This window comes from Denticeps clupeoides, chromosome 2 (genome assembly GCF_900700375.1).
Source record: "Denticeps clupeoides chromosome 2, fDenClu1.1, whole genome shotgun sequence".
NCBI classification, from domain to species: Eukaryota; Metazoa; Chordata; class Actinopteri; order Clupeiformes; family Denticipitidae; genus Denticeps; species Denticeps clupeoides.
Genome location: NC_041708.1, coordinates 36,496,448 through 36,523,923, shown reverse-complemented (window position 1 = coordinate 36,523,923; position 27,476 = coordinate 36,496,448). Strand labels below are relative to the sequence as shown.

Sequence of the window (27,476 nt, the reverse complement as noted above, 5' to 3'; positions counted from 1 at the left end):
CGTGCAAGTGAGCATGTCTGTATGTTTTTAGCTGTGTGTGTGTGTGTGTGTGTGTGTGTGTGTGTGTGTGTGTGTGTGTGTGTGTGTGTGAATATGCTGCTGCTGCCTCTGCTGGTTGGCAGGTGTGTACCTACAGAGATTTGCACAATGCTTTTGAAATTGCGTGTGTTTTGAGACTGTACACAAGCTGTTGCTGTTTTTTCGCCAAATATAAAGTGTTTTTTGTTTCTCTCTCTCTCTTTCTCCTCTCCTACTTTTAGATCCTGATGCATACAAAAGACATGGTGCAGAGAGTGAGTCACTGCATCTTACATTTGACCAGAGGTTGTGTGGAATTTTTTAATACATTTTGTTTTTGTGTACTGAACTCTGAACTCCTTCCTGGTCTGATGTCCTAGATGAACCTTGATGTCATTTATGGCGACACAGACTCGATCATGATCAACACCAACAGCACCAATCTGGATGAGGTCTTCAAATTGGGAAACAAGGTCATTTTTATAATTGCACCAAGAGAAAAAATATATATATATTTTTTTACAGTTTGAATTGGGTTGTCGTCTGTCGCATGCTTACATTCAGACCACAATACCATTCAGTCTGACTTTTATTCTCTAGTTATCTGTTGACACCGCATGTCACTCTGCACTGCACTTACTGTGCTACCTGTTTGCACCTTTTGTCCTGTGAATGTAATGTTCAGTGTTATTATTTGTTACACTGTGGCAATGAAGCATTGTCAGAAGGCCGCGTACTACTGGCTACCCCACATATATTCCACACAGTACAACTAGCCACACATGTATTGTTGGGCACTTCAGTTGGGCCTGTACTAGGTTCCTCAACATCAGTCTCATTTGTTGGATGTGTCATATAACTAACAGGTCAACCTGAGTCCAAATGGCAAATCTTAGGATATATGGCAATTTACACATCAGGCTCTGGTCCGTTTCATTTTCTTTTTTTTATTTTTTTTATTTTGCGCAATATCACTGGTAGGACTGGGTGATGTGGCAAAAAAACAATTAGATTGATATTTATTATTATGCCAGGCTGATACCGAAGATACCAGAGATATTAAACAGTTTATTAAACATGTCACGTGGTACTGTGTCCGTTGCTTTCATTTTCCAGCATCATGAACTATTTCAAAATAACCCTGCAGTCCTTGCATCTATCTGTACCGTAAAGGACTACATATGCCTTGTCTGTCTAGGTTAAGAGTGAGGTGAATAAGCTGTATAAACTGCTGGAAATTGACATTGACGGGGTCTTCAAGTCTCTGCTACTGTTGAAAAAAAAGAAGTATGCAGCTCTGATGGTTGAACCTCAAGGGGATGGCCGCTACTCCACCAAACAGGAGCTCAAAGGTCTGGACATTGTCCGCAGGGACTGGTGTGACCTCGCCAAGGAGTGCGGCAAGTCAGTAGACTGATTAATTCTCATAAGGGGTTCAGGACAGTTCAGTATCATTCATAATCAACATGGAATTTTATCATGGAATGGTTTCATTGAATAGTACTCCCACCAGTGCGGGAAATCACTTGAAAATCACAATATTCTGGACATTTGGTTATTTAACTTGACAAATAGTAGACCTTATGGAAATCAAATAATAAAGTTTAATGATATGAATATTTATATAATGATTGTTGCCATCACTTATGCACTAATCCAGGGATTATTTTGTCAATTTGAAAATCTGCACAGGGTTTGAAGTTCTTGGGGACAGGTTTAAGTGCTGGGTTATGCAATATCTACAGTGTAATTGCTCTTAATAATTGCAACACAGTAGTATATTGTTTCTGCTGATTTTAAGTGTATGTATGTGTTTAGCTCCCAGGCTATTTTTTTATATTATATTTGTTTATATGTTAACATATAAATATATATAAACGTTAACTTGACCTTCCACTTGACTTTAGGATTGAGTCATATAATTATCATTTTTTTCACAGTTATGTGATTGGTCAGATTCTATCGGACCAGAATCGTGACACCATAGTGGAGAATATCCAGAGGCACCTGATTGAGGTGGGCGAAAAAGTGGCCAGTGGCGCAGTGCCACTCAACATGTTTGAGATTCACAAGGTGAAGCCAGGTTACAGTGTCATACAAGTTGGTACGCACGTGTGTTCAGTTTAATTTGTGAGTCTCATTTATTTTTGTGTATATTTGTGATTTGCAGTCTTTGACCAAGGACCCACAGGACTATCCTGATAAAAAGAGTCTTCCTCATGTCCACGTGGCACTGTGGATCAACACCCAGGGAGGGAAGAAAGTCAAAGCTGGGGACACGGTGTCCTATGTCATCTGTCAGGTGCATTTCTCAAAGTGACCATACTGATATTGTTTCAGGGTCTGCTAGTTTAAGGTTAATGAATGTAAGCTTCTAGGTGAATAGGTAGGCTTCTAAGACAATAAACCCGTTGTCTTTTGAAGATCTTGAATGTAAAAGTGAAGCGATTGTCATTATGGTGCACAGCACATGGTGCACACAACAAAATGTGTCCTCTGCATTTAACCCATCACCGTAGTGTAATGTGGGCAGCCACAAAAGGCACTGGGGAGCAGTTTGCGGGGACACTATATTGCTCAGTAGAACCTTGGCGGTTTGGGATTCGCTGATTGTCTCATAATTGGATGTTATGGTCAGATGTTATTTTTCCCATGTGATAGGTTGTAATAACCTTATTCAAAGTCTCCATGTCTAATATTTGTGTAGGCAGTGGTGGTGCAAATTACTATCCCCAGACACTGCTCCCCGGGCACCTTTTGTGGCAGTGTATCACAATGACAATCACTTCACTTTACCTCTTCCTGCCCTTGTTCTCCTCAGGATGGCTCTACTCTGGCTGCGAGTCAGCGGGCCTACGCTATGGAGCAACTGCAGAAGCAGGAGGGCCTCAGCTTGGACACGCAGTACTACCTCTCCCAACAGGTGCACCCTGTGGTGGCCAGGATCTGTGACCCAATTGATGGCATTGATGGCGTACTCATTGCTTCCTGGCTTGGTGAGTGTCTACATTTAAACAATGTGACCATTTCTATATTAAATTAATTTATTTATTAGATTTTTTAAAAAGAAATGACTGGTCCAGATAGAGTGCAGCAATGCAAAATTGCATGACTCAGGAAGCAGAAATAGCACATATATGTCTGTAGGTGGCAGCAGCGGTTGGGTGTATTAATCTGTGGTTAATCCCTGTAGCCTTGCAGTCAACACTTTTATTTACTCACTTATTCACTTAGCCAAATTACTCAGGGCGATGTCGGGGGTTTTCTGAGCTCTAATAGTATTCGCTATCACCTGGGAAGATTAAGTGCTTATTCAGCTGCTGCTGCTTAATGATTTGATGATCTCAGCTGCCTGGTAAAATATGATAGTGGTTTTATTTGTTTCTTTTTACAATAATTTTTTCACTTGTCATCACTACTATCCTTTCAAAGTGTCTTTTTAGACATATCTATCATATCCGAGGAACTGTCTTGTTGAACCATGCACATTACCTGTGTGTCTTGTCTTGTGCGGTTCTGCTCACTGTGACTTAACAACTCCAATCAAATGACTGTAAGCCATGTTGAGTCACTGTGACCCAGTCTTCTGTCCTGAGATTTTGTGTGTAGATTATTTTGCTTGGCCTGTTTTAGGACTGGACCCCAGTCATTTCCGGGCCCAGCAGCAGCAGCACCGGGAGGAGGAAGGGGATGGCCTATTGGGGGCACCAGCACAGCTCACAGATGAGGAACGCTACCGTGACTGCGAGAGGTTCACCTTCACCTGCCCAGACTGCAGCACTGACAACATATACGATAATGTTTTTGAAGGAGCAGTGAGTATCACATTAACATGGATGGTTCTATGTACGGCCATGGTTTTAAGAGTGTTTCGTTTTGAGAGTGACAATGTTTGCTGCTTCTGTTTTTATTATGGCAATTTGCATATACTCCAGAATGTTATGAAGAGTGATCAGATTAATTGCAAAATCCCTCTTTTATGAAAATTAACTTAATCCCCCAAAAAACATTTCCACTACATTTCATCTCTGTCACAAAAGGACCCTTGTTAACACAAATGAGACTGTTGACAAGCACAAGCCTGTTTCATTCTGTTGTGCTGATTGAGTTAGAATAGCAGACTGGATGCTTTAAAAGGAGGGTGATGCTTGAAATCTTTGGTCTTCCTCTGTTAACCATGGTTACCTGCAAGGAAACACGAGCAGTCATTGCTGCGTTGCATAAAAAGGGCTTCACAGGCAAGGATATTGCTGCTACTAAGATTGCACAAAAAACTTGTTTCAAGTGTTGTGAAGAAGGCTTCAGGGTGCCCAAGAAAGTCTAGCAAGCGCCAGGACCATTTTCTAACCACTTCAAGAACATTCTGATATTTGGAAAAATTTTCTCTGATGAAGCCCCTTTCCGATTGTTTGGGGCATCTGGTAAAATGATTGTTCGGAGAAGAAAAGGTGAGTGCCACCATCAGTCCTGTCTTGTGCCAACAGTAAAGCATCCTCATACCATTCATGTGTGGGGCTGCTTCTCATCCAAGGGAGTGGATGAGAAGCACTTACTCCCAATTTTCCCTAAGAACACAGCCTAAAGAATGATACCAAAACATCCTCCAACCGCAACTTCTCCCAACCATCCAAGAACAGTTTGGTGAAGAACAATGGGGAAAAAAAACATTAAAATTTCTTGTTCATGGCCAGGAAACTCCCTGGACCTTAATCCAATAGAGAACTTTAATCCTATGCTTCAATACACCACAAACAACTCACACAAAGATCTAAAAACACTGAAGTAGTAAACATTCTCAAAATATTTGGCCATGACTGTACTCTCTCTCTCTGTGTGTGTGTGTGTGTGTGTGTGTGTGTGTGTGTGTGTGTGTTTTATATATGTATTTTGTTTTTATGGCTATTTCCATTTTCCTATTTCCAATAGGTAAAAACAATCTTACATTTACAGCATTTATCAGACGCCCTTATCCAGAGCGACTTACAATCAGTAGTTACAGGGACAGTCTCCCTTGAGCAATTTAGGGTTAAGTGTCTTGCTCAGGGACAATGGTAGTAAGCGGGATTCGAACCCGGGTCTTCTGTTTCATAGTCGAGTGTGTTACCCACTAGGCTACTAAGAGAGATACAAAAAATGTGCTTTATTAAGAGCTGAAATATGGCTTGGGCAATTTGAAGCCCAGAAGAATACAGTCCAGTGGAAGTTATGAAATCTGTGTAAAGGGGGCCTAATAATAATATTTGGTTAGAGGTGCAGGCTTGATGGCCTGTTTAGGCTTACCAGCAAGTTGGCATGTCTGACAGGTCTTTATGAAGTACCCCACATCCTTCTTCATGCAAGGCCAGTAGAATTACTTCAAAAGCCTGGTATATCTTTTCGTAACCCCTAAATGCCCTGCCAACTCCCCATTTGTCGTTTTGAGTACCACATCTCTAAATCTCTTTGGCACTACAATTTGGTAAATAGGACCCCATGGTCCTGTGACACCCATTTGCAGTCGAAAAGTCCCTCATGAATGAAATACCCCCTGGTCGCACTATGCATTTCCCCCATGGACAAAACACCAACAAACATCTTCTTTAAACCATCATCCTCCTTTTGAGCTGCAATCACTTCATCCAAACAAAGAGAAACAGGCAAAGAAGGTAAACTGACAGGTTTAAAGGCATGAGTACTGTCCCCCACCACGCCTGCACATTTACGGCACATGCAGTATACACATCGGATATGTTGGCATCAGGCCTCGCCTTGGAGTAGGTCAGACTGCAACACCATCAGGTGCAGAGGAACAGTAAGAATCAGACTTCAAGACAAAGGATTCAGACGCACCCGTGTCCCTGAGGACCTTAACAGGCAAATTCTCATTGCCTCCCTACAAGAGACACAAACCAGTCAATAATAAAAGGCAATTAATTCTCTGGAGGTTGCAAAAGATCCAACTTAGACCCAGCACCCAAAGGATCAGACATATTCCCTTCTTTGGTGTTTGCTCATTTGCATAACTAACGCAATAGAACCAGGTTAACTATGACTGCTCTTTGCTTTTAAGACTGGACACTATTTTTCCAGCATCTCGGGTCTAAACAATAATGGCAAACATTCACACACCCCCTACCCCTGCGCACCCGATCCCGGTTTGGGGGAGGGTTTGAATGCGAAACCCCAGAAGTCCCCGTACAACTCCCACTACGTGGTTCTTGAGCCTGACTTCGATGCACTTGCACAAATTCATCAGCCATGATGGTGGCCTCTGCTGCTGTTTTATACTCTATTCTCATTATAATAAACACCGATTCATTCTGGGAGTGTTTTTGAATTGTCCAAAACAATTATATGTGTAAACTTATACCTCAGTATATGTTTGCTTGTCTCTTCTTCCAGTGACTTAACCCATTATCTCTACGCTTCAGGAACAACTTCATAACTCTTCAAAACAGCTTCCTGTATGCAGTTATAACTTTTCCTCGCAGAGCCTGGAAACGCCACAAATGGTTCTTGGGCCTTACCCACAAAAAGGCTTTGCAACATTCTCAAAAATGGAAAAGAATCGCACATGGATCCAAGACAAGACTAGAAATCCTGGACAAGCTCCCGTACGGGTTTACATTATGTAAAATATGAGCGACCAGACCAAAATGCCACCTTCCAGGGGTTCATTTCTAATGCTCACATGCAAGTGAAAGTTAAGAGGTTGTCATTGTGTTACCCTGCAGCACAGCATACTGTGCACACAATGAAATGTGTCCTCTGCTTTTATCCAATCACCTTGGTGAGCAGTGGGCAACCGTGACAGGCACCTGGGGAGCAGTGTGTGGGGACTGTACTTTGCTCAGTGGCACATCAGTGGCACCTTTGCGGATCGGGATTTGAACCGGCCAACCATCTGATTACGGGTCTGCTTCCTTAACCGCTAGGCAAACCACTGCTCCTTCAATGTGCTCTACATATCCATTTTAGAGCTGTTGGTGGTTAAACAGGCCAGTCTGCAGCTATGTATCCCTATACAAAACAGAGAGACAACAAAACATCTATCAGATCCAGCAGTAAGTTTTTTTTTTTTTTTTTTTTTTTTTTTTTTTTGGGTCTTCATTTACATCTACATTGATGTAGGGCTGCAACTATCGAGTATTTTTGTATTCGAGTACTCTGTTACTTTGATAGATCATACTGTTTTAAAACAACTACATCAATAGTATGTTATGCAATATGAAAGGCCTCTTAAAAATGAGCAATTTGCTGTTATTCCTCACCAAAAATGGTTTTATTCAAACTTTTCATTAGATCAAAGCTTAACCAAGTGGCTTATTGGCTCCAGAACTAAGCCAATTTAATCAACCTTTCTGTGATTTTAATCAACCTTTCTGAACATTTATGATGAACATAATATGAATAAAAAATGTGCTATGAAGTACAACTTCACAAACATAGGTTACCCTGTTTTGCTTTAATAAAAAAGTGGTGTTCCACTTGCTCTATCACAATTACAAAGGTACAATATAGTAAAAAGAAAACAAATAAACAATTCCAGTATTACTGATTAATCCAACTTTATCATCAGCATCCAACTGTATCCAATTTCAATCAGATTACGAAATTTAATCAGCCTTTGAATTCCAAACACTGGAACACAAAAACACAAAAAATGTTTCTGAATATTTTGCTTCTACAATTTTACTCTATATAGTTTTAGCATATAATTTACAATGCCAATAACCAACAAAATGAAATAATTTTATTCAGCTTGCTCAAATTCAAATTGTTAAATGAATTCTCAGGCTCATGATGCTCCACTGATAACACTTAGCGGTTTTTGAGGTAATCATAACCTCCTTGAGTTAAATAAATGCCCTCCCACACTTAAATCTGATTGGCTTATTTTGTGAAGCAAACCAATCAGAATGCCATTTGTCTGTGGAATCGGAAACACATGAAGTGATCCACACAAATGCACGCTCTCTGTCATTCTGTCGTGTGAGTGCTTGATTCAAACCTATAGGGGTAGGGCAAGTGTCTTTTATATTGCGTACTCTTCATTATAAAAAAAAAAAAGTGTAGTTTGCCGGAACATTACAAAATAACTGTACAAAAGTACTCTATGATGTTAGACTAAAAGAAATTAGAAAAAGTATAGCCTAAACATGCAGACCAAAGAGATGACTCCCGTAGTGCAAGCGTCAACGTTGTGGTTCCTGGCGTCGGCAGCCTTGATTGTGACGACGTGGCTTCAGCCTCTTTATTTTTAGACCTGTGAGGAGGGCAGACAGAGGGAGTTGGTTTGGGTTGGCATGCCATTATATCGTTTATTCCTGTATCTCCAACCCACATACCCACCCACCCACCCCCGGCACATCAGTCCCACGGCAGGCCGAGGTCAGCCTGGAGAGATGGCGAGAGGAGGTGGAGAGAAATTATCACTCTCTAATTAAGAGCTCCATGTGCAGCTTTCTCTTGTCTCGGAGGAACTCATAAAAACCTGACATGCATTCCCCCACCCAGATGACTGGGTTACCCTAAGGCCTGTCCTCCTTTAGATTTGGAGTCGTCACAGCCTCTCAGACTTCAAAAGAGCTTCCCTTTCACAGTCCTCTCTGACAGAATGAAGTGCCGCCTGCATGCATTTGTGTTTGTTGCCTTTTATTTCACTAATTAGAACGCACCGACTTTGAAGGCACATAGATTACTTTGTGTGGCGATAAGCATGTTTCTCAGTGAAGATACGCATTTGTGGGTAAATGTTAAGGACCTAAAGCGAAACCTTGAACGTGCTCAGTCCAGCGTTGGAGAGAAACTCCTTATCAAAGGGAGGACAACAGGAATGCAAACACTCTGGTTAATCTAAAAAGTAGGAGTAGAGGACCCTCCCCCCTCTATTTCACTACATGTGACCAACAATCTCTGAGTGGCTGGAGTTTTTGCACAAAAAAGTATAAATGTTTATAGCAATTCAGCTTATCGGCAATTTTTGTGCAGTGCCTATTAAGACATTACTATGAACAGTCTTGAAGCGCCATGTCGCCTTTAGTCCAAGTGTGACTTGAGTGCATGCCACTTAACTGAATGTGTTAACGCTGCTTTGCACTAGTTATAATTATAAGTATGTTTTAATACAAGGCGTTAAAGAGTCTAACCAATATTTTCCTTATTGGGCCTGGCATTTACTCCAGATACAATTCTGCCAGGCGTTCACACGACTGGGTATGTCAGTTCATTAACACCCTTTCCCCTCTCTAGTTTGTCTTATTTGAACATAATGGCTGCGTTTTGGCAGCTCCAGGACATTTTTCACATGGTGCCAGGAGTGCAGGGGTATCGGCCACTTTGTTGTACTGTTCTGCAACCGCTGGTGCCCCCTCGCTCTCAGAGAGGCTGCCTAAGGCTTTTCACCCACAGCGTGTACGGCCAAAAACCTGCAAATCAGCCAGCCAGCATGGAAGGTTTTCTTCTCCTGTCACCTACGGACGTGTCTGAAAGGTTAATGGAGTGGCACCCTTTGGGCTCTTACACCAGGAAACTGGCAAGGTTGGAGGGTTCCAGAAGAGACTGCTACAGGGGGCACCATTACAATGTAGTTTGTTCAACAAAACCAGCACAAAAAGTACAAAAAAAAGTGTTCATGTGTTATTTGGTCTAATAGGTTGGTTCTAACAGCCCTTAAAAGCCTGACTTGTCCTCCGTGTTCAGTATGATAAATGCATTAATTTTGTTCCTTTTGTGTCGGTGAGTGTTGTAACTTTGCTTTTTTTCGTGTGCGGCAGGGTGCGAAGGTGGAGCCGAGTCTGATGCAATGCTGTCATGTCCCCTGCAAGGGGCGCCCTGTCGACCACGCCATTCAGATTAGCAACAAGCTTCGGCTGGACATTCGGCGGCACATCAGGAGATATTACAGCGTAAGTACCCCTTCCACGCACTGTCAGTCCTGGCATCTTGCCCCATATTGCCACTTTTCTGTGTTCTCACACACACACACACACACACACACACACACATATATGAAAGAGAGAGTCTTTGCATGTCTTTGCATGTCTTTTGTGGCTGCAGAATGGCACAGTTTTTATTTTCTCATATTTTTCATATTGCCTAAATTATAGATTTGTCATGCTTTGTCACAAAATAAAAGTGACACAGATCAATAATAATTTTAACCAAAATTAGCCATAACACATCATCAGTAAAAGTGAAACAGTGATTGACTTTATATTGTGATATATATTGATTGACTATTATATCATCAGATTTTTTTTAAGATTACCAAATCCTAGCTATGTTGTATGTATTTCTGTCAAGATTCTCAGCCATCCAGGTGAATTTGTCTGAAAGTTGAGTCAAGGCAACTGGACTTTCTGTCTTTAAGGTAGAACCTCTGAAAGTTTGAAAGTCCAGTTGCCATGACTCAACTTTCAGACAGTTTTTTTGTGTTCCAGTTGAGGTGTTTGTTGAACCTCCTGCTAGTGATCTTAAGCTGATGTGGAGATGGTCTAGCAACTTATTGTATTTAAACACAATGTGACCCCGGACTCTTCTTCATTGGTTAAAGTCAGGCTTGCTGCGGCAAGACTCCTGCGCAGACATGCTGAGTTGGCTGGAGACGGTCAGTGAGAGAGAGGCCGGAGTGTTAGTGACCCCCACCTGGGGCGTTGGGGGTGAAGGCAGAAGAGAAGCAGCCGCAGCGGCGGTGCTGTGAGGGCGCGGTTTGTCATGTTTGCAATAGCACCAAACGGCGCGTACATGCAGCCACGCTCTGCCCATTGGGCTGCAGGCGCACATGTGCCCCACCTGCGGGTGAGGGGAGATGTTCCTGTGTGATAGACAATCACGCTCACCAATCACATGTGTCCCAAGTTAAAGCCATGGCAACTTAAACACGATGAAGGACACTTGCTACCAACTTGTGGTGTGCAACTTGGAGCGCAGTATAGCACAGTTCATGTACAGTTATGCTACAGTTTTAAATACACACACACACACACACACACACACACACACACACACACACACACACACATATATATATATATATATATATATATATATATATATATATATATATATATATAGTGAATTCTGAAGAGACTTTGCAAACAATTGCAACTTTAATCGCATTTGCAGTATCTGTCAAATAATCCATGTTTGGATCGGTCAGCCCCAAGAGGTAGAGAACCTGAAATTCAGGCCATCGTCCCTTTTGGTCGTCTACTGAATCTTTTGAACGCTGTTGCCGGAAGGCTTGCCGCACACTTAAATAGCAGCAGCAGGTGGGACGCTGCCCAGCGAATGATTTAGCTATGGGATTTTAATTTGGTCATCCGCACTGTGGCTTAACTTAACACTTACTGGCTTATCACATTAAAACCTCTCAGGTGCTCGTCTTTCAGAGCACAGGGAGGAGAAAAGTGAAAGTCGCCCGTGCCGCGTGTGCGCCGGGATTTTAGTGTGTGAGGATTTTCCTTTCGTCCTTGCCTACAATTTTGTTTGTTTATTGTGCCTTTTTATTGAATTTCAAATGCTGCCCTTTTGCTTAAGTATTCCGCTAAAGAACTGCCCCCCAACTGTGCCACAAATGACTTTAATTCCCCCCCCTGCCTTCAGTCACCATTAATGTCACAGTAATATGGGCTCTGGCAAGTTGACAGGCCTGGGTGAATGCAGGGGGCTTCAATACCATTTATTTTTAAATAATTAATTCGATTCGCTAAGCTCATAAATGCTTATGTTTTATTATAACTGTCATATTCAGTTTTTTTGGGGGGGGGGGTTACTGCAGATATTCTTATGTTTTTGTATAGCCAACATGAGTGTTTTTAGCAGCATGGTCAGGGTAGGAGAGAACACAGATTACAGAACCCGGTTTTAGAACACCAGTGGTCCTGCTAGTGGTCTGGTATGCGTTGACAAGCGACTAAGTAATTTATTTAGTGACAGTTTTGACTGTGGAGGGGGGGGGGGGGGCTGTTAGGTGGGTAACTCTCCCACAGTGCTGTGCAGAAATCAATTAGCCCTCTGAATGTAGCCACCTCCTTCACTGGTCCTGCGCCCCTCGGCCCCTTTGTCACAATGTGTGAAACAGCTGCTGGCTGTGAAGGCTAACACACAATCACACACACACACACACACACACACACACACACACAATCACACACACCCCACCCCACGCAAATTCTGCTAAGAATGAGCGGCAGTGGACACAGCCCCCTCCCACTCTGGGAGCAATGAAGAGGGGTAATATTGTGTAATTAAGGATTCCTTTCAGCTGAGGGGGAGCTCAAATAGTGCCGTTTGTTGGGCGCTTGTGATGAGGGAGAGGCGTGCATGGTTACAGATTGGAAGTTCGCCGTGTTTGTCGAGGTTTTTTTTTTTTTCTCCTTTTCTCTCTCCCCGTCGAGCGGCACAGTGGCGTTAATCACGGGAGTTACGACCACGTCCGTGTTTTACACCACTGACACCCCCCCACCCCGCTGTTATCAATAAAACAGTTGTTTTGAGACAAAAGCAAATAGCTCGCTTTCCCCTTGCCTCTCCTCCGGCCTGTCATCCGTTGCCGACTCCCGGTGTCTTCCAGCGAGATGAGAACGTGGAGTGGAACCCCCCCCCCCTCGTATATACACCATTCTAATGTGGGTTGCCATGGCGTTTAACAAATTATTGCAATTATGTTTGTTTCGCGGGTCGCCCTTGGTAACTGGCTGGGGCTGTGTGCTGGGGGGGGGGATTGGAAATAAATAAATAAGGGGGGGGGGGGTGGATAATCCTGTTTTGAACAAAAGGTCAAATTGCTGAATAGAAAAGGCTTGATTAAGCCGAAGATGTACAAAGTGGACGCATTTCTGCCCATTCAGCCGCTCCCTGGCGCCGGGGCTCGGGCCTGTAAGTACATCTGTTGATTACTGAAGTACAAAGCTGGTGAAAAGCTGTTGTCTGGGGGGGCTTTTTCTCCACCGGTCTGCCCGTAATCGGTGCTGCCGCACCCTCTGGAGGCGCCTGAGAGGCCGCCGGATTGGGGGCACCGGCACGGCAGTTCGGTTAGATTCTGTTGCGTGTATGTGCGTTTCGAGGGAGGATTGTAGTCTGCCGCGTTCCTGCGTTGTGACAGTTCAGGCAATAAATTGGGGGGGGAACCCAAAACAAAAACGCAACATCCCACGTTTACCCCCGAGGTTAATGATGCTTCTTATTACCGACTCCGCTGACACCCGCCCGCTCCCTGGGCTCGGGTTTTTGGTGAGGAAGGATGACAGAGCGAGGATTAGCTGATGATAGAGCAATAAACAAGGGAGTGGTGACGGGAAAGGGGGGGGGGTGAAGGAAGGATGCGAGAGGAGGACAACGGTTGATAAGACTGAGAGAGGAGGGTAGAGGGCTGTTTTTTCCGCCGGTTTGTGCTGAACCGCGGGCCCAGTCATGGCCCAGTGTTTGGTTAAATTATGTGGAATTCATTTGACGTCTCCAGAAGTGGCTGTATTCCCTGTGTCAGGTATCGACTGGTATAATTATGCAATTATGAGCCTTTATCCTGCCTCTCTCTCCCTCTCTCCCAAAGCGCGCTTTTAGTCTTTCAATTAGATGTTCTTTTTTTTCCCCCCTTTTTCTCCCCTCCCTCCATACTCTTTCACTATATGCCTCCCTTTTTTCTATTCCTCCTCAATAACACAGTCGGCACTGGAGGGCTCCCCCTCTTAAATCAGCTCTTTTTTTTTTTTTTTTTTTTTCTGTGTGTGTGTGTGTGTGTGTGTGTGTGTGTGTGTGTGTTGGTATCTTGTTGTGGTGGAGGACGTGTCCCCGTTGATGTGTAGTGAGGAGGGGTGTGTAGTGTAAGGTGTGTGTATGTGTGTCTCTTGTTATGAGGGTGCAATGCCGTGGGTCATTGGGCATCAGAATTGGCGCAGAAGGGGTCTTGTGGGTGACGTTTTTTTTTTTCTTTTCTTACTTTAATGTAAGTTTGGTTGTGCTACAGAACCACGGTCTTCTTTTTTTTTTTTTTTTTTTTTTTTGTTTTGTTTCTCCCCCCCTCTCCTGGCCCATGGGAACGGTGCTGTTGGTTTAGTCTTGGGTCTCACACTGCAACAAAGGGACCCGGGGGGGGGGGGCAAACATGCCGCGGTGATAACACACGAAATGAAAATCAAACAGGGTACATATGTCAGGATTCAATTACTCACCCTCACACACACTCACCCTCACACACACACCCTCAGCCCTGGGACTCGCTGCTAATTCCCCAAATACAGATCACCCCGCCCCTTACCCCTACCCGCATTCGCACGCATAGACACGCGCCACTAACCACGAGGTGGAATTAATTGGGAAATTAAAACTAGCTGTTGATCTTGATAAAGCGCCGCATCTGAACAATGGCGTTGACGCGTCGCGTGTTTGTCTGCGGCGACAGGTAGATAAGGGTTCGGCCCCGGCCTTAACATGAACAGAACACAGCACAGATAGGTGTCAAAAGGGCCCCACTACAGTTAATCAGAGCAGAGGAAATGAGCACAAATTAAAGCGTCCGCGCTGCCAAGGGACGTTTTCCACTTTGTATTTATCTCCATTTTTTTCCTTCTGTGTGTCTAATATTTTTCTGACTTTCACCGTGATGATATACAGTGATTTATTATCGTCACAATGCCATAATTATAATATGTTGTCCTTTTTTTCTGTTATCAATGCTCATACAAAATATATTTTATAGTCACACTAGGCTAATACATCAGATGGCATCAGATCAGATTTTGGTTTTAATGGACTGCATGTCAGTCTGGGGTCTCGCCCTCTCTGCTGATGTCCGGTGCGGTCTGCGTCCGGTGCGGTTCCTCCTCTCGCTTGCCCTTTTGTGTCGGGCTGGATTAGTTTAAAGCTGTCGGTCGCCGGATTAGCTCGGGGTGTGCAGTGTGCGGTGAGGCTGCTTCAGGGCAGGTGCTGTGGGTGTGGAGGTTAATGTGGGGCTGCGGGCTGGGGGAGACCCCTGTCATTAGCGGAGTATTACACACTGAGCCTGTTGCCTGTCTCTAATGACGGAGGCTGTGGCGGAGGGGGTAGCGTTGCACCTGTGCCGGTCCATTGCCCCCACCCAATACACACACGCATAGACACCCCCTCAAATTAAATTAATTTAAAGCAAAATTGCATTTATAATCACAAATGCATTTCCTCTGTCTCTCGTTTCCTCTTCATTCAGGGTTGGTTGCTCTGTGAGGACCGGGCCTGTGGGAATCGGACCCGTCGCCTGCCCATCCTGTTCTCGAGAACTGGCCCTATTTGCCCTGCCTGCTCCAAATCAACACTGAGGGCTGAGGTACAGTCTGTGTGTGTGTGTGTGTGTGTGTGTGTCTGAGCTTGTGTAGCTCAAACTAAATGCATATTTACTGAGAAGAAACTGCAGTGAAACTTCCTTCTGCTTCCTGCCTGTTCTGACACATTTGTCCAGGTGATGGCGCTGTGGAGCCAGACAAAGGCCTAAAGCCCCTTTCCTCTCCAGCAGCTCAGCCCTCATCCTTCCCTCCCCTCATCTTTCTCGGTTTCAGCAGACTTGGTTGTTGTCAGTGTACGAGGCGCCCTGGCCCGTGTGCCTCGGCCCATGTTCCCGCTGTAACGGCGCAGTAATGAGCGCTGTGATTAATCTGCTGTCAGCACTGGGCTCCGACGCGGGCATGGCCTTGGCACCGAGGCAGGGGATGATCGGCTCTCTGGCCCGGGGGAGTGGCGGAGGCTTCGCCGGATTCAGGGACGTGGCGTTCCCGCCCGTAGCCCAGTCCCATGCACATGCCCACCACATAAGTAACCTGGTATGCATGCAGTGGTTGACCACAGAAAAAACTTCAACCCTTCTTGTTTTTCCTCCGTCCTCCACGTTGTTGTCAATGTCCAGTTTTTTCACCCCCACACACGTGTGCGTATATATATATATATATATATATATAGAGAGAGAGAGAGAGACACACACACGTGGCTGCTTATTTCGGCGTATGGCTCTGTGGCGACAGGTTGAAACCCAAAAGGACAATTTCTCTTGTCACCATAGCCACTTAGGCGTCCCCCTCTCTGCCTGTTGAGATGGCAGTTTAAACTGCCGGCTGAATAAAACATTAACTTCCTCACCCCTCTCCCCTTCCCTCTGTCGCTCCGGGCTTTAGCGCTGCGCTGACAGCGATGAGACTCGCTCCTCGTCTCCACGGACACAGAGACATCGACCACCATTGTATCCAGATTAAATGGAAGCATAATGGGCACCCTAGACTGATTGGCCAGTAATTTGGAGGAGTTATATACAGGTGCAATTTGTAATATTTTCAGTAAATTAAATTTTTTTTTTTTTTTCCACACTCTCTCGCTTTTTTCTCTCCGCTCTCTCTCTCGCTCACTCCCTCCTTCCTTTTTCTACCGCTGTGTCCCCCCTCCCTCCCTTTCTCTCCACTGCTCGCTCGCTCTCCCTTTTCGCCCGCACACCCCCCCCACCCTCTCTCTCTCTCTCTCTCCTCTCTCTCTCTCTCTCTCCGTTTTATTGATGTACATTCAGGCGCCCATTAGGGCTTCCTTTTTTCCCTCTAGTGGAAATTGCAGCATGTTAATTTTCACACAAATTACAGCAATAGCAGGTATCTCTATTTGATACATTATAACGGGAGCAATCAGGGATAATTGAGTGCCTTTCAGATGGAGACCGGCGCATTCACTCCAATTCAAAGCCAGTCCATTTATCGCCTAATCGCTCTTTAAACACTGAATTTCTGGGAACAAAAATTCTTGTCATAATTTTGCTTAAGTGTATTTGGAAATCACAGTCCTTTGAGCAAGGATAATTGAAATCAAATCCCTTTCACGGGAGCTGACATTTCTACATTTCCCCCCAATTGAAATTAATTTCAAAAATTGAGCATGAATATCTTCAAATAGCAGGCAATTATACCTTTCAATGGGGAGAAATTATGCGCACAAAAAAGTGGAGACATCCATGGGCGCTTCAGTTAAATGTCTTTGTTTCCCACTGTGTTTGCCTTGTAAAGATTTACATATATTGACTCATTATGAAACCTTGTGATGCCGATCGCCTTCCTTTTTCAGCTCAGCCCATTAAAATTAACTCAAATTGGAGCGTTTTGTGTTAAGCCTCATCAAAACTGTTTTGGTTTCTTTTTTTTTTTTTTTTTATGCTGCAGCTGCAGAGATCACTTTGAATGGAGCGAGGAAAATGTGCCACGGTGGCGAAGGAAAATACTCCTACAAGTTCTTAAAAAGCTCAGCCGTGCTTGCACGGGGAACCGAGTCCATTCTTTCGCTTTTATTCAGTTCTCACTTTTGTTTCTCATCCACCCGCAGCCGTCTTAATGGACTGAGATTTGTTGAATATGAACCCGCGTTACGCTTGTGTATTGTGGGTTATCGGCGTGTCCATCGTTTCTGTCTGTCTGTCCCCCCCCCAGCCATTCCTTCCCGTCTCCCACTCCCTGAATTTAGGTTCCACAGGTTTGCTCCCTGGCTGCTTTTATCGTAGGGAGGTGTGACTTGGCGGGGTGGGGGTCTGGTTTGGGTGGAGGTGGCGGGGGGGCTGCTCTCGGGAGAGAGGCAATTTCACAGCTGGTTTGCTCCTTAGTCACTCAAGCCGAAAATGCTGCAGATTTGTGGTGAAAATTGAAATGGTGTCAGTGCAGGAACAAAAGCGCTGAGCCGAGTGAAGGGGAGGGGGCAGAATGCTAAATGGGGAGAAGGGCGACGAGCCTAAATTGAATAACGCCTGCCGATGTTTTGGTCCCACCCATTTGACACTTGTCAGTGTAAGCCGCAGCGTAGGTGCAGGCCCCGCACTGTTGACATCTCTAGTTATCGGTCACCTGAATTTAGGCTAAAACGCCTCTGCGCGGACGCTGTTCTTTCTTGAAGCCTATATGCACGCAATATTCGTTTATAACGACACCAAGCGACTTTTCCTTGGCCGAAAGCCCCAACGTGAGCCTCAGAGCTGGGCCATGGGGAGGTCTGATGGATCCAGTTTTCCGTTAGATATGGAGGACCAGGTGTATCTGCGCTGTTTACTTGCAGCTTACTTTTACCCTACGAGTTGTTGCAGTACGTGGTGTTTTCTGGTTTCTCTGTTTTTTTGGGGGGGATGCACAGTAGTTTTAATGTTCTGGCTGATAGCTGGTCTGTCACAGCTCCAAAAAATTATCTATAACCATATTACTTTCACAATAACAAAATCTGTCTCAACGTAAATTATTGTTATTTCAATGCATCACGTGCATATAGATACACAAATTCATTGTACTGTTTTACGATTGCACCATTTTGTTTAGCATGTGTGTGTCTCTGTATCTATGTGCGCGCACAGCATGCCAGTTCGGCCTTGCGTTGGCAATGGTTACTGCGACTCCATTATGGGCGCATTGCTGAATCGACAGGCACGGTTGTTGACCAGCTAGTGCATTATGGGTCAACAGCTGCCTGGCTCATCGGAAGCTGTGTAGGGCAATTAAAAGCCTGTCTGCACAAGAGACCCCTCCCTAAATGCTCCCTCCCTCCCCCTTTCAGCGCCAGCATTGCCTGGCTTCTATGGTGACACAGGGAGACTGCGACCCAATAACGGCAATTAACATAAAAGTATAATAGCTAATCAAATTGACAGCGACTGTTGTTCATCAGCTCCACACACAATGCCTTATCAAAACAAACTATTATGAAGGAGGTAATTTCAGCGCTGATCCCCCCCACTCTCTCTCTCTCTCGCTCGCTCGCTCGACCTGAGCTCCTCTGGCAGGCGGCGGTGGTGGCACATGGCTAGCAGTAATTACAGCAAGAAAATTTTACAAACCAAACAAATTGTTTCCTGCTCTAGCCGTGCTGGGGTGGGGAGGGAGGTGGACCCAGAGGGGCTGCTCTCCGCCAACGAGTCGATTTTGCAGGTCACATGACGGCAAACTTCGGTCTGCCGGCGCCGCCGGTGTTTTGGCTCAGCCGGCAATGGAGTCGAACGTGCGACAAACGCTACCCGTCTCCACGTCTGTAATTAACGCAGGTGATTCTCCAGCTTTTCTTGATTGAATCGCCGGCAATCTCATTACTTTCCGGGCCCTCATTCTCCTGAGTGAAAAGACTAACACGCAAGATAAACAGCGGCATGGCTGTGGCTAATTATTCCTTTTTTCTTCCGCTCGTCTGAGTGAGGGAATGGGTATGGGCCGCCAGGCCTTTTGGCACAAAAATTGTAGTGTCAGATTTGGGGTGTGCAGGATCAATTCAATTGGTGGTGGCCTAGAGAGGGTAAGCAAGCGGATCGGTATTCGAAAGAATGACCAAGGTACCGTCCCCACACACTGCTCCCCGGGCGCCTGTCACTGCTCACTCAGGGTTATGGTTCACAATGACAATCACTTTCACTTTCAAGATTTGTTGTGCAACTCTGTTTGCTTCATTGTCTAAATCTGAGATTTTAATGTAATGTTAAGATGTTTGTTTAGAAACATACTCAGAACTTTGGCATGAATGGTGAGATGAACTTGCCAGAAAACAGTGCATCATTATGACCTCCTTTTTTCCCCTCACTTTTTTTTTCTTCAAACCAGGATCTACTTAGAAACACTCAATTTCTAGAACCTGATGAATAAGTTAAAATCGTGAAAATAGTCCGTGTAATTACAGATACTCCTTGCTAGAGGCTCTCTGGGTGCTGAATGACTAAATGTGATTGTCATGTTAATGCTTTTGTATTATGAATGTTCCCCGGAGGCTTGAATCAAACAACCTTCCATAGCAGCTCCCATTCAAGCTTAACTGCCAGAAAAATGAGGATAATTACTGTAATGGAGTAAGTCAATATTGGCCAAATTCTTGAGTTCTTGGCCAACCAGCCATATTATTTGGTGGCCACCATTGCGTCTTGGTTCAATACCAAATGTCCGGCTTTCACAATTGCTAAACATGACTAAACAGGAGTTGCATTGATTGCGGTCCTACGTGCCTCGTTGTGTGGGGGGGTTCCTGTTGTTGGGTTTAATGTGGTACAGTGATTATTGTAATCAGCTTTTTTTCCCTCTTTCTTTTCCCCTCTACAGTATTCAGAAAAGGCGCTTTATAACCAACTGAGCTTCTACAGATTCATCTTTGACTGGGACTATGCTGTCAACAAGGTCCTGCAGCATGATGAGAAGGGTAAGGCTACTGGCTAGTCTCTTTTTCTCGACAAGGCCTACACAAGAGTGTATACCCACACACATACACACACGGAGACTTATACGGACCACTGTGACATCAGCGTTCACCCCTGCAGAATACCCATCAACAAAAGTAAAAACCAACATGTGTGCTCAGATACTTGTACACAAAACAAATGCCTGCATTCACTTTCACAACCCTCTGTGTGTGTGTGTGTGTGGTGCGGTGTGTGTGGTGTGCGTGTGTGTGTGGGGGGGGGGGAAGGTTGGGTTAAGATGTTCAGCTCCTCGAGGTCGACAACCCTATTCAGGCGGCGGATTCAATCACTGACTGGTGCAGAATGCAAAGCGGCACCAATCAGTTTGAGGTAGAGAGCGGGAGTGAGAAAGAGGCTCCTCGTGGCCGGCAGGCACTCAGTAATAGCGTTCGCTGTGTTGATTGAAAACAGTTTTTAGATTTTGCAAAATGATAGGGCGAGTAATTGGCGAGAAGGCAAAAGGATAGCCCTTCATAAATAATGGGACATGGAGCATATATTTCCCCGGCCCGGCAGAGGGGATCCAGTCTGAGCACGCTCAGTGCCGGCGGAGTCAGCAAGCGTCTTATCCACAGTTCCCTTTGATTGATGTCACTTGATTAAAAAGGACCTCTTGGAGAACGGACTTATATATTTATTTGTGTTTTCTGCCTGGACCAATGAGGGGCAGGAGCCGGCGTGAAAGGCGTAGATAAATATAATGTGTAATCAATAGATGACCACTCAGGGTATGGGGGAAGCTGAGGGTGGGGGGGTGAATGAGGACTGGGGGCTAACATGATTATAGACTTGGCTTCACTTTGGCATTTTATTTTATTTTTTTTTATTTCTTCACTTTTTCTTTTGTTGATTCTGCTCGTAATTGCTGCCAATCTTGTGTGCCGTTTCTGACTATTTTGAGTCTCTTATTTTTTTTTTATTTTTTCATTTTTCTCCCTCTCACTTTCTTTTTTTAAAAGTAAATTACTTTTTGATATATATTTATATAAAAATGATGGCCATGACACCTTGTTTAAGTTTGCAGCATTTCGTCTGTGTTTAGGTGTGTGTAGTCCAAGAGCAATCTTACCTTTCACGCTCCTTTTCATCCGCAAGGCCTCGCCGCAGAAAGGCCGAGGTCGTCGCATGATTGGGAAGCGCCATCGTCCATTGTGGCAGGCAGATAAAACGCAGCCCGCCTGCTCTCAGCCCGGGATAACTGTTGCGCGTTATTGGGGATTAGCGGACATCTTCCCCCCCCAACAGGCGTCGTAAACAGAGCTGTAAAGTATAGGCTTTAGATTGTCTTCCCCCCCCCCCTCCTTGCGTCATCGCCGTAATACCACACATTAGTGTATTACAGACCACGGGACTCTGGGCTGTTCAGGTGGGAAATTGCAGGGGCCAGATGTCCTAGACGGTCCTTACCTGGTCTTCGCCGAGGCTTTGGTGTTTATTTTATAGCATTTATACACCGGGAGCTTCTGCCCCAACTCTGGCGGCTGCCCTTTCATTCGATGCCCTCCGCAGCTACATCCTGGCACTTTTGTCGTGAGCCCGCATTCGCTCTCCAGCCTCGCCGCGCCCGTGCGAGACACCGCCCGTCTTGAAGAAGTTGGACGACACAGAAGAGAGGAGGATACGTTGTGGAGCGAATGACCGTACGGTCAGACTTACACAACAGGCCCATGCAAAAAAAAACAAAAAAACACACACACACATATATCCAAATAATTCCACCAAATTTCGCCTCCCCCCTCCCCACCGCGTGGGACGTTTAGTGTCGTATCTGGCAGATTTTCCGTCTGCCTCTGAGGAGCGAGGAATTGCTTTAAAGTGGGCATTATGCCAGGCCGGCGGCACAATAGAAAAACCAATCTTCTCCTCCTATTCTGCCAGCGCCGCTGTTATTGTGGCGCTTTAGATAACGAACTGCGGCCGCGCGGCGGCTGGGAGATGGAGCGAGAGTGGGCAGCTGGACGCGGGGTCCAGAGGTGAGGGGGGAGATCCTCCGGCACCTGTGTTGTTTGGTGGGGCGCGGCCGGGCCGGGTCGATGTGGGGGGGGGTGGGGGCTCCGAACGCACAATGACCGTTTGTGGTCAGTCTCCGGAGTTAAGGCCAGACGGGCGTTTAAAATTACTCAGCTTGACCACCGGCGGGCTTAAGGTCAAATGGGCTGCTGCTCCGAGTTCCTTGCAGCTCTGCCGAATGGGGGCGCTGCAATTGCTTCTGCGTTTTCAGACGAGCGGTGAAATTGCTTCCCAACGTTTTTGTGCATTTGTAGTGTTTTCCTCTCTCGATTTGATCCGAGAGCAAAAAGCTCGTGGAAAAATGTACAAACTCGCCTCCCGTCCCCTCCTCGGTGAAAGAACCGGGTAAGAACCCCCCCCCCCCCTTCCACGAGCCGAGACACTGGAACCTTCTCGGGGTCCGTTCCGGTCATTATGTTACATTTGATTCTCAAAACCTCCACTTGTGACTCTGACAAGCCACTGGAAAGATGGAGCTGTCATTGGTCCCCACTCCTGCTAGTCATTTCAACGGCTCCCTGCATAGAGGCCATTGCTGTTATTGATACATCTTCATAACCTTTATCTGTCTCAGTGGGCTCTGCAACAGATTTATTTATTTTTATGTGACCATGTTGGACTGAGGGAAACACACTTTGTGTGTGTGTGTGTGTGTGTGTAAAGTGAGATTAGATGCAGGCTGTGGGATCTGATCTACATGTAGACCACAGTCCTCTGCCTGATTGCAGCTACTGAGTTAAATGTGGAGGCAATTTCACACCCGGCAGGAGTCTTTCCATAATAAAACATTTTCTCTCCCTTTTGAAAAATTAGATATCCCATATCAATTACTTCCAAATAATGTTGAACTCTGATTTCGTTCTTTCATGAAGAGCAATTCATTCTTTTCTTTCCTTTTTTTTATTTTTTATTTTTTTAAATAAGTCATCCACCTCAGTCTTCCACTCACTCCCCCCTCCGTGTGCCGCACTCGCTCCCTGTCTCTTTAAGTGTGGGCAGTGTGATTACGCTCACGCCGTAATATAATTTTGCCGCATTGATAAAATAAAAATGGTCCTTTATCCGTCTTCTGATAATGCTCAATTTGCGGGCTATCTCCTCTGCCACCTCTTCAGGGCAGAATACGCTCGACCCCCCCCTCCCCGCTCCCCCCCGCCCGCGCCCCGCCAGCCTAGAGCTGGTGAAAATCCGCGGGTACGATTGTCAAATCAATTATTCATTCTGTGCAATTACACTCGCACAAAGAACTTTTCTCTGCTCGGAGTGATGATTAAATTAACAGCTATTCCAGCTGCCTGATAACGGCTAATGGAATATTCATAAGCCGCCCAAATGGAATGTATGATCTCCATTAACTTCATCATGCTCACTTAATTACATGCTTGTTATTGTATTTACACCTAGTTAGAGCGCATGGAAGCTGATACACTCTCTCCTCAGACTTGCTAAGCCCGTCCGCCGTCTCCTGTCCTCTCTCTTACCTCAATTTCTTTCTCTTTCTCTCTTTTTTTTTTTTTTTTTTTTTCCCCATACCTTTCTATTGCTTTGTCTCTCTCTTTCTTCCTCTTATTCAAGTCTCTTTCCTCTCACTACTCTCTCCCTTTAAGGAATGCTATTTATTTTAAATACGACCCCTGCCGGGCCGAAAAGGAAAGCGAGGTCTCTGACAACCTCCGTGGCTTTTAAGTTGCTCTTTTATCCATTCCCTACACAGTGATTGAGGAACGGGGGGAGAAGAGGAGGAGGAGGAGGAGAGAGAGAGAGAACGGGAGAGGGGAGGAAAGAAAAAAAAAAAAAAAAAAGATTATTTTCTCCCACCTTTCAAAAATGATGACATGATTGCTTTCGCTTGATCATGCATCATCTTCTTTCTTCTCCCTCTTCTTTCGTTCCTCAGGTAAATAGTCTGCTCCCCCCCTTTCTCTCTCTCTCTCTCTCTCTGTCTCGATTTCGTGTGGCAGTGTTCTGTGTTTTTCCGCTCGTTTTCCAGCTCCTCGCTGATGTAAAGCGTGCGAGGATAATGGCTGCCGCTCCCGTGTTGGGTAGCGGTCGGCGCTGCCGGCCTCATATCTTTCCCCCGTGCGCCGTTCCGGAACTCAGCGGCGGCCGCCGGGTCCGGTTCTTGGCCGGACAAGTCGGGACGTTGTTCATATTGAAGGATTAAAGTGAAGCGTGTAGAACTTGCCGAATTCGGCGCCTTTCGCATGAAGACCCCGGTCACGTTCTGGCGGGAGATTCACTTTCAGAGAGTTCCTCTCCGGGTACAGGCGACCCTCGAGTTAAAAGGAGATTTTATGTCTGATTCCCGTTAGCCCACCGATGGCGCCTCCATCAGCCTCACATTGCTATTGAAGGCCCACCCGAGGAGATAAGTGACCAGGATATCGACCCAATTGCCCGGCCCAGTGGCCACCCGACGATGAGGCTCATCCTGCCCCCAGCCTCCGCCGCCACCCCCGTCCTGTCCCATGGTCTTCATGCTCACAGGATCACTGCTTCGCTATTGATTCGTGTAGTTTTCCACTCCAGTTCGATTCGTGATGGCCTCTAAAGGCCAATTTCGACATGCCCCGGTATTGCGCGCCCAGCTCTATTGTCCGCCATCCTGCAGCTCTCGCAGATTCTGCCTCAGATGTTAGGACTTGGTGTCACGACGAGTTTATTTTCATACGGGGGACAATCAAATTTGGGCACAGCAGTGACACTGTTTTACTCCAATCCTCTCTTCTGTCCACAGGCAAGGTTAAAAGATGCTGGAATGCGGAGCAGCAGGTCTACAAGAAGCTGAAGGAGGTGGTGGACTCCACCTTGTCCTCCAGCGGCTACTCCGAGGTCAACCTCGCCAAACTCTTCCAGGCTTTTGCAGCACTTAAGTGAACCCCTGGTTAAGGTGTTATTTACCGCGGTGGAAATTACCATTTTATTTTCCAAGTGTCATGTTTGGTGCCCTTTACTCCATCATCATCATCTAATCCTCTACCTGATGTTGCCCATGTCACGTTCAATTAATGTCTTTTCATTTATGTGTGTGTGTGGAATTTTTGCCAGACCTTTGGAAAATAACCATGGCTTGTCATATCAGCCATGGCGTCCTGTGATGTTCACACACGGCTTTGTGAATTAAGCGTTTGGCTATTCTGTGAATCACCAGTCTGCCTCGCGATGGCATGGACAGCATTTGAGGTCAGTCAGGCCGAGCCGCGTTCTCCTTAGAACATCCATGTACACTCATCCGTCTCTTTAATCATTTGTGATTCCATGGTGAAATGGCCATAATGACGGGCTAAAGACTCTCTCAGCTGGCCACCCCTCAGACGTGCACACTTTAACCCACCCCGCAAGAATCTGAGGGGTAACAATCAGGGCTAAATAGCAGTCAAATTGGCGGGAAGGGGCAGCGGCGGCTTGATGGGATCTCGGCTCCTAAACGACTTCTCTCTTTATTACTGCCCCCACCTTCTTGCTGCACGGCAATTAGCCAGTGAAACAGAACCGGGCTTCTGATTTTGGCATTTTCGGGCTATTGTGACTCCACTTGTTCCAGTTCCCCCAGTTCCTGCTGGTGTCGGAGGATTGTTAAATGGAAGATGTAAGGCTGAGTGCCATCAGAGGGGACCGAGGCCGCTGCATTTGAGTGCTCTGCAACGAACAACCGTTTTTATTCCCGTTGATTGAATCTTTTTTTTTTTTTGGTTGGTTGGTTGGTTTTTTTTTTCGTGTTGTATGCTGAATTTTTATACGTTTGTAGGAACTTTAAGCAATATTTTATTATGAAAATGATTGTTTCTTACTGATTTAAATAAAGTCAATTCCCTGTTCTCCCTTTTTGGTTTCATTATTCGTTGAAATATGAGTATAATTCGATTGTCCGCTATTATATGACTAATGAGAAAAAACGAGATCTTTGCATAATTGCATCGCCATAATCTCAACTGCCCCTATAAGCTTCAGTAATGGCGCTGACCTTTTGACCCTTAAAAAAAAAAAAAAACCACACATACATTTACATCACGACGTAGCGATAGTGTTCGATGTGTATGTACAGGTCTGCGTGGCGTGGGCCTTTCCACCGTGGAACATTCCACGGGCCCGGCCCGGCCGAAGCGGTTCCCTCGCCGCGCCACTCAAAGGCGGCGCGGCTTTGCATTCGCTTAGCGCCGAGCTAATAAGAGCGGCTCGGTTTTGTGATGCTAAGCTTTATTGGCCGCCTTTTCGGACCCGGCATGGGGGGCGTCGCGCAAAAGCGCCGGACAAGCTCGCCTTTGATGAGGGAATTAGTGCGCCATTCTCTCCCCATTATTCATGGCGTCGCGGAATATGTAAGTACCCGAGGGCGTCAAAAGGAGGACCGGGCCCATTGCAAAGTGCCCCCCTTGTTCCCCTGAATGGCGAGCCATGAGATGATAAACCGCTTAATACACTGAACTAATTGGATGAGGGTAAAAGAGACGGGGGAATTAGGCGAGCCGAGAGGGGGACGGAGTGCCAGCGAGCCGCCATTCAGCCCTTTCACCGTGATTTCTCCTCCGCGACACCAAAAGGGAGGCGAGGGGCTCATCAAAGCCCCTTACGCGCCTTTCTCCTCCTCCTGCGATGGGTGTCTGGAGTCGAGTCCCGAAGGACCGGCGCTTGATTACGCGGAGTTGGAGAATCCGAAATCAGCAGTCAAATCAAACACGGACCGATCGGCGGGGGGAGAAGGGGAAAAAAAACTAAAAAAAAAAAAAAAAAAACGAAACCTCACAAGATATTTTACGCGTCCTTTATTTGGGCGGGAATATTTCCATCATGCGCGCGTTATCCCACAATGCAGCTGGGCCGTGTGTGTGTGTTGTATGTAGAGCGACGCGCGTTCCAGCGAAATACATTTGTAATTTGCATCCAATTATGAAAAACGACGTCTCCCAAAGCCTGCGTGGTGACGTCACGCCACACGCGTTCCGAGTCATTTGTGCGGACCTGTTGACGCGCGAGCTCATATTCTAATATTGGTCTATTTATCTGTGTTTCCTTTACGGGTTTGCGAGAGCTGACAGGCCCCGTCCACGTTACAGTAAAACGACTTGTTACGTTTTATTTCTTCATCATTCGATCTCTTCCTCACAGTCGTTACACACAAACAGTGTACAGGGTCGGCTATTAATGTTAGAATTAAACGATCACCGAGAACCAGTTGACTAACATTTGTCGCTAGTTATTATTATTATTATTGATGTTAGGCCCTACACTGAAAATCTCTAGTTTAATATAAAGTGATTTGGTTTGATTACTCTGGATC

General features: G+C 45.7%; 1 protein-coding gene across 3 annotated transcripts in view; it reads left to right on the top strand.

Annotated features, from left to right (window-relative positions):
* LOC114766850 (DNA polymerase alpha catalytic subunit-like) overlaps nt 1–25,630 on the top strand; it is a 42,126-nt gene extending 16,496 nt beyond the window's left edge. For all 3 annotated transcript variants that reach the window (XM_028958140.1, XM_028958132.1, XM_028958123.1), the window contains exons 27-37: nt 261–293; nt 399–491; nt 1,217–1,422; nt 1,959–2,091; nt 2,189–2,320; nt 2,840–3,014; nt 3,652–3,833; nt 9,774–9,905; nt 15,185–15,301; nt 20,052–20,148; nt 24,936–25,630. In XM_028958140.1, coding sequence (XP_028813973.1) covers nt 261–293; nt 399–491; nt 1,217–1,422; nt 1,959–2,091; nt 2,189–2,320; nt 2,840–3,014; nt 3,652–3,833; nt 9,774–9,905; nt 15,185–15,301; nt 20,052–20,148; nt 24,936–25,075 — 1,440 coding nt within the window. In that variant the 3' untranslated portion in view covers nt 25,076–25,630. The remainder of the gene's footprint in view (nt 1–260; nt 294–398; nt 492–1,216; nt 1,423–1,958; nt 2,092–2,188; nt 2,321–2,839; nt 3,015–3,651; nt 3,834–9,773; nt 9,906–15,184; nt 15,302–20,051; nt 20,149–24,935) is intronic.
* Nucleotides 25,631–27,476: the final 1,846 nt, after the last annotated feature.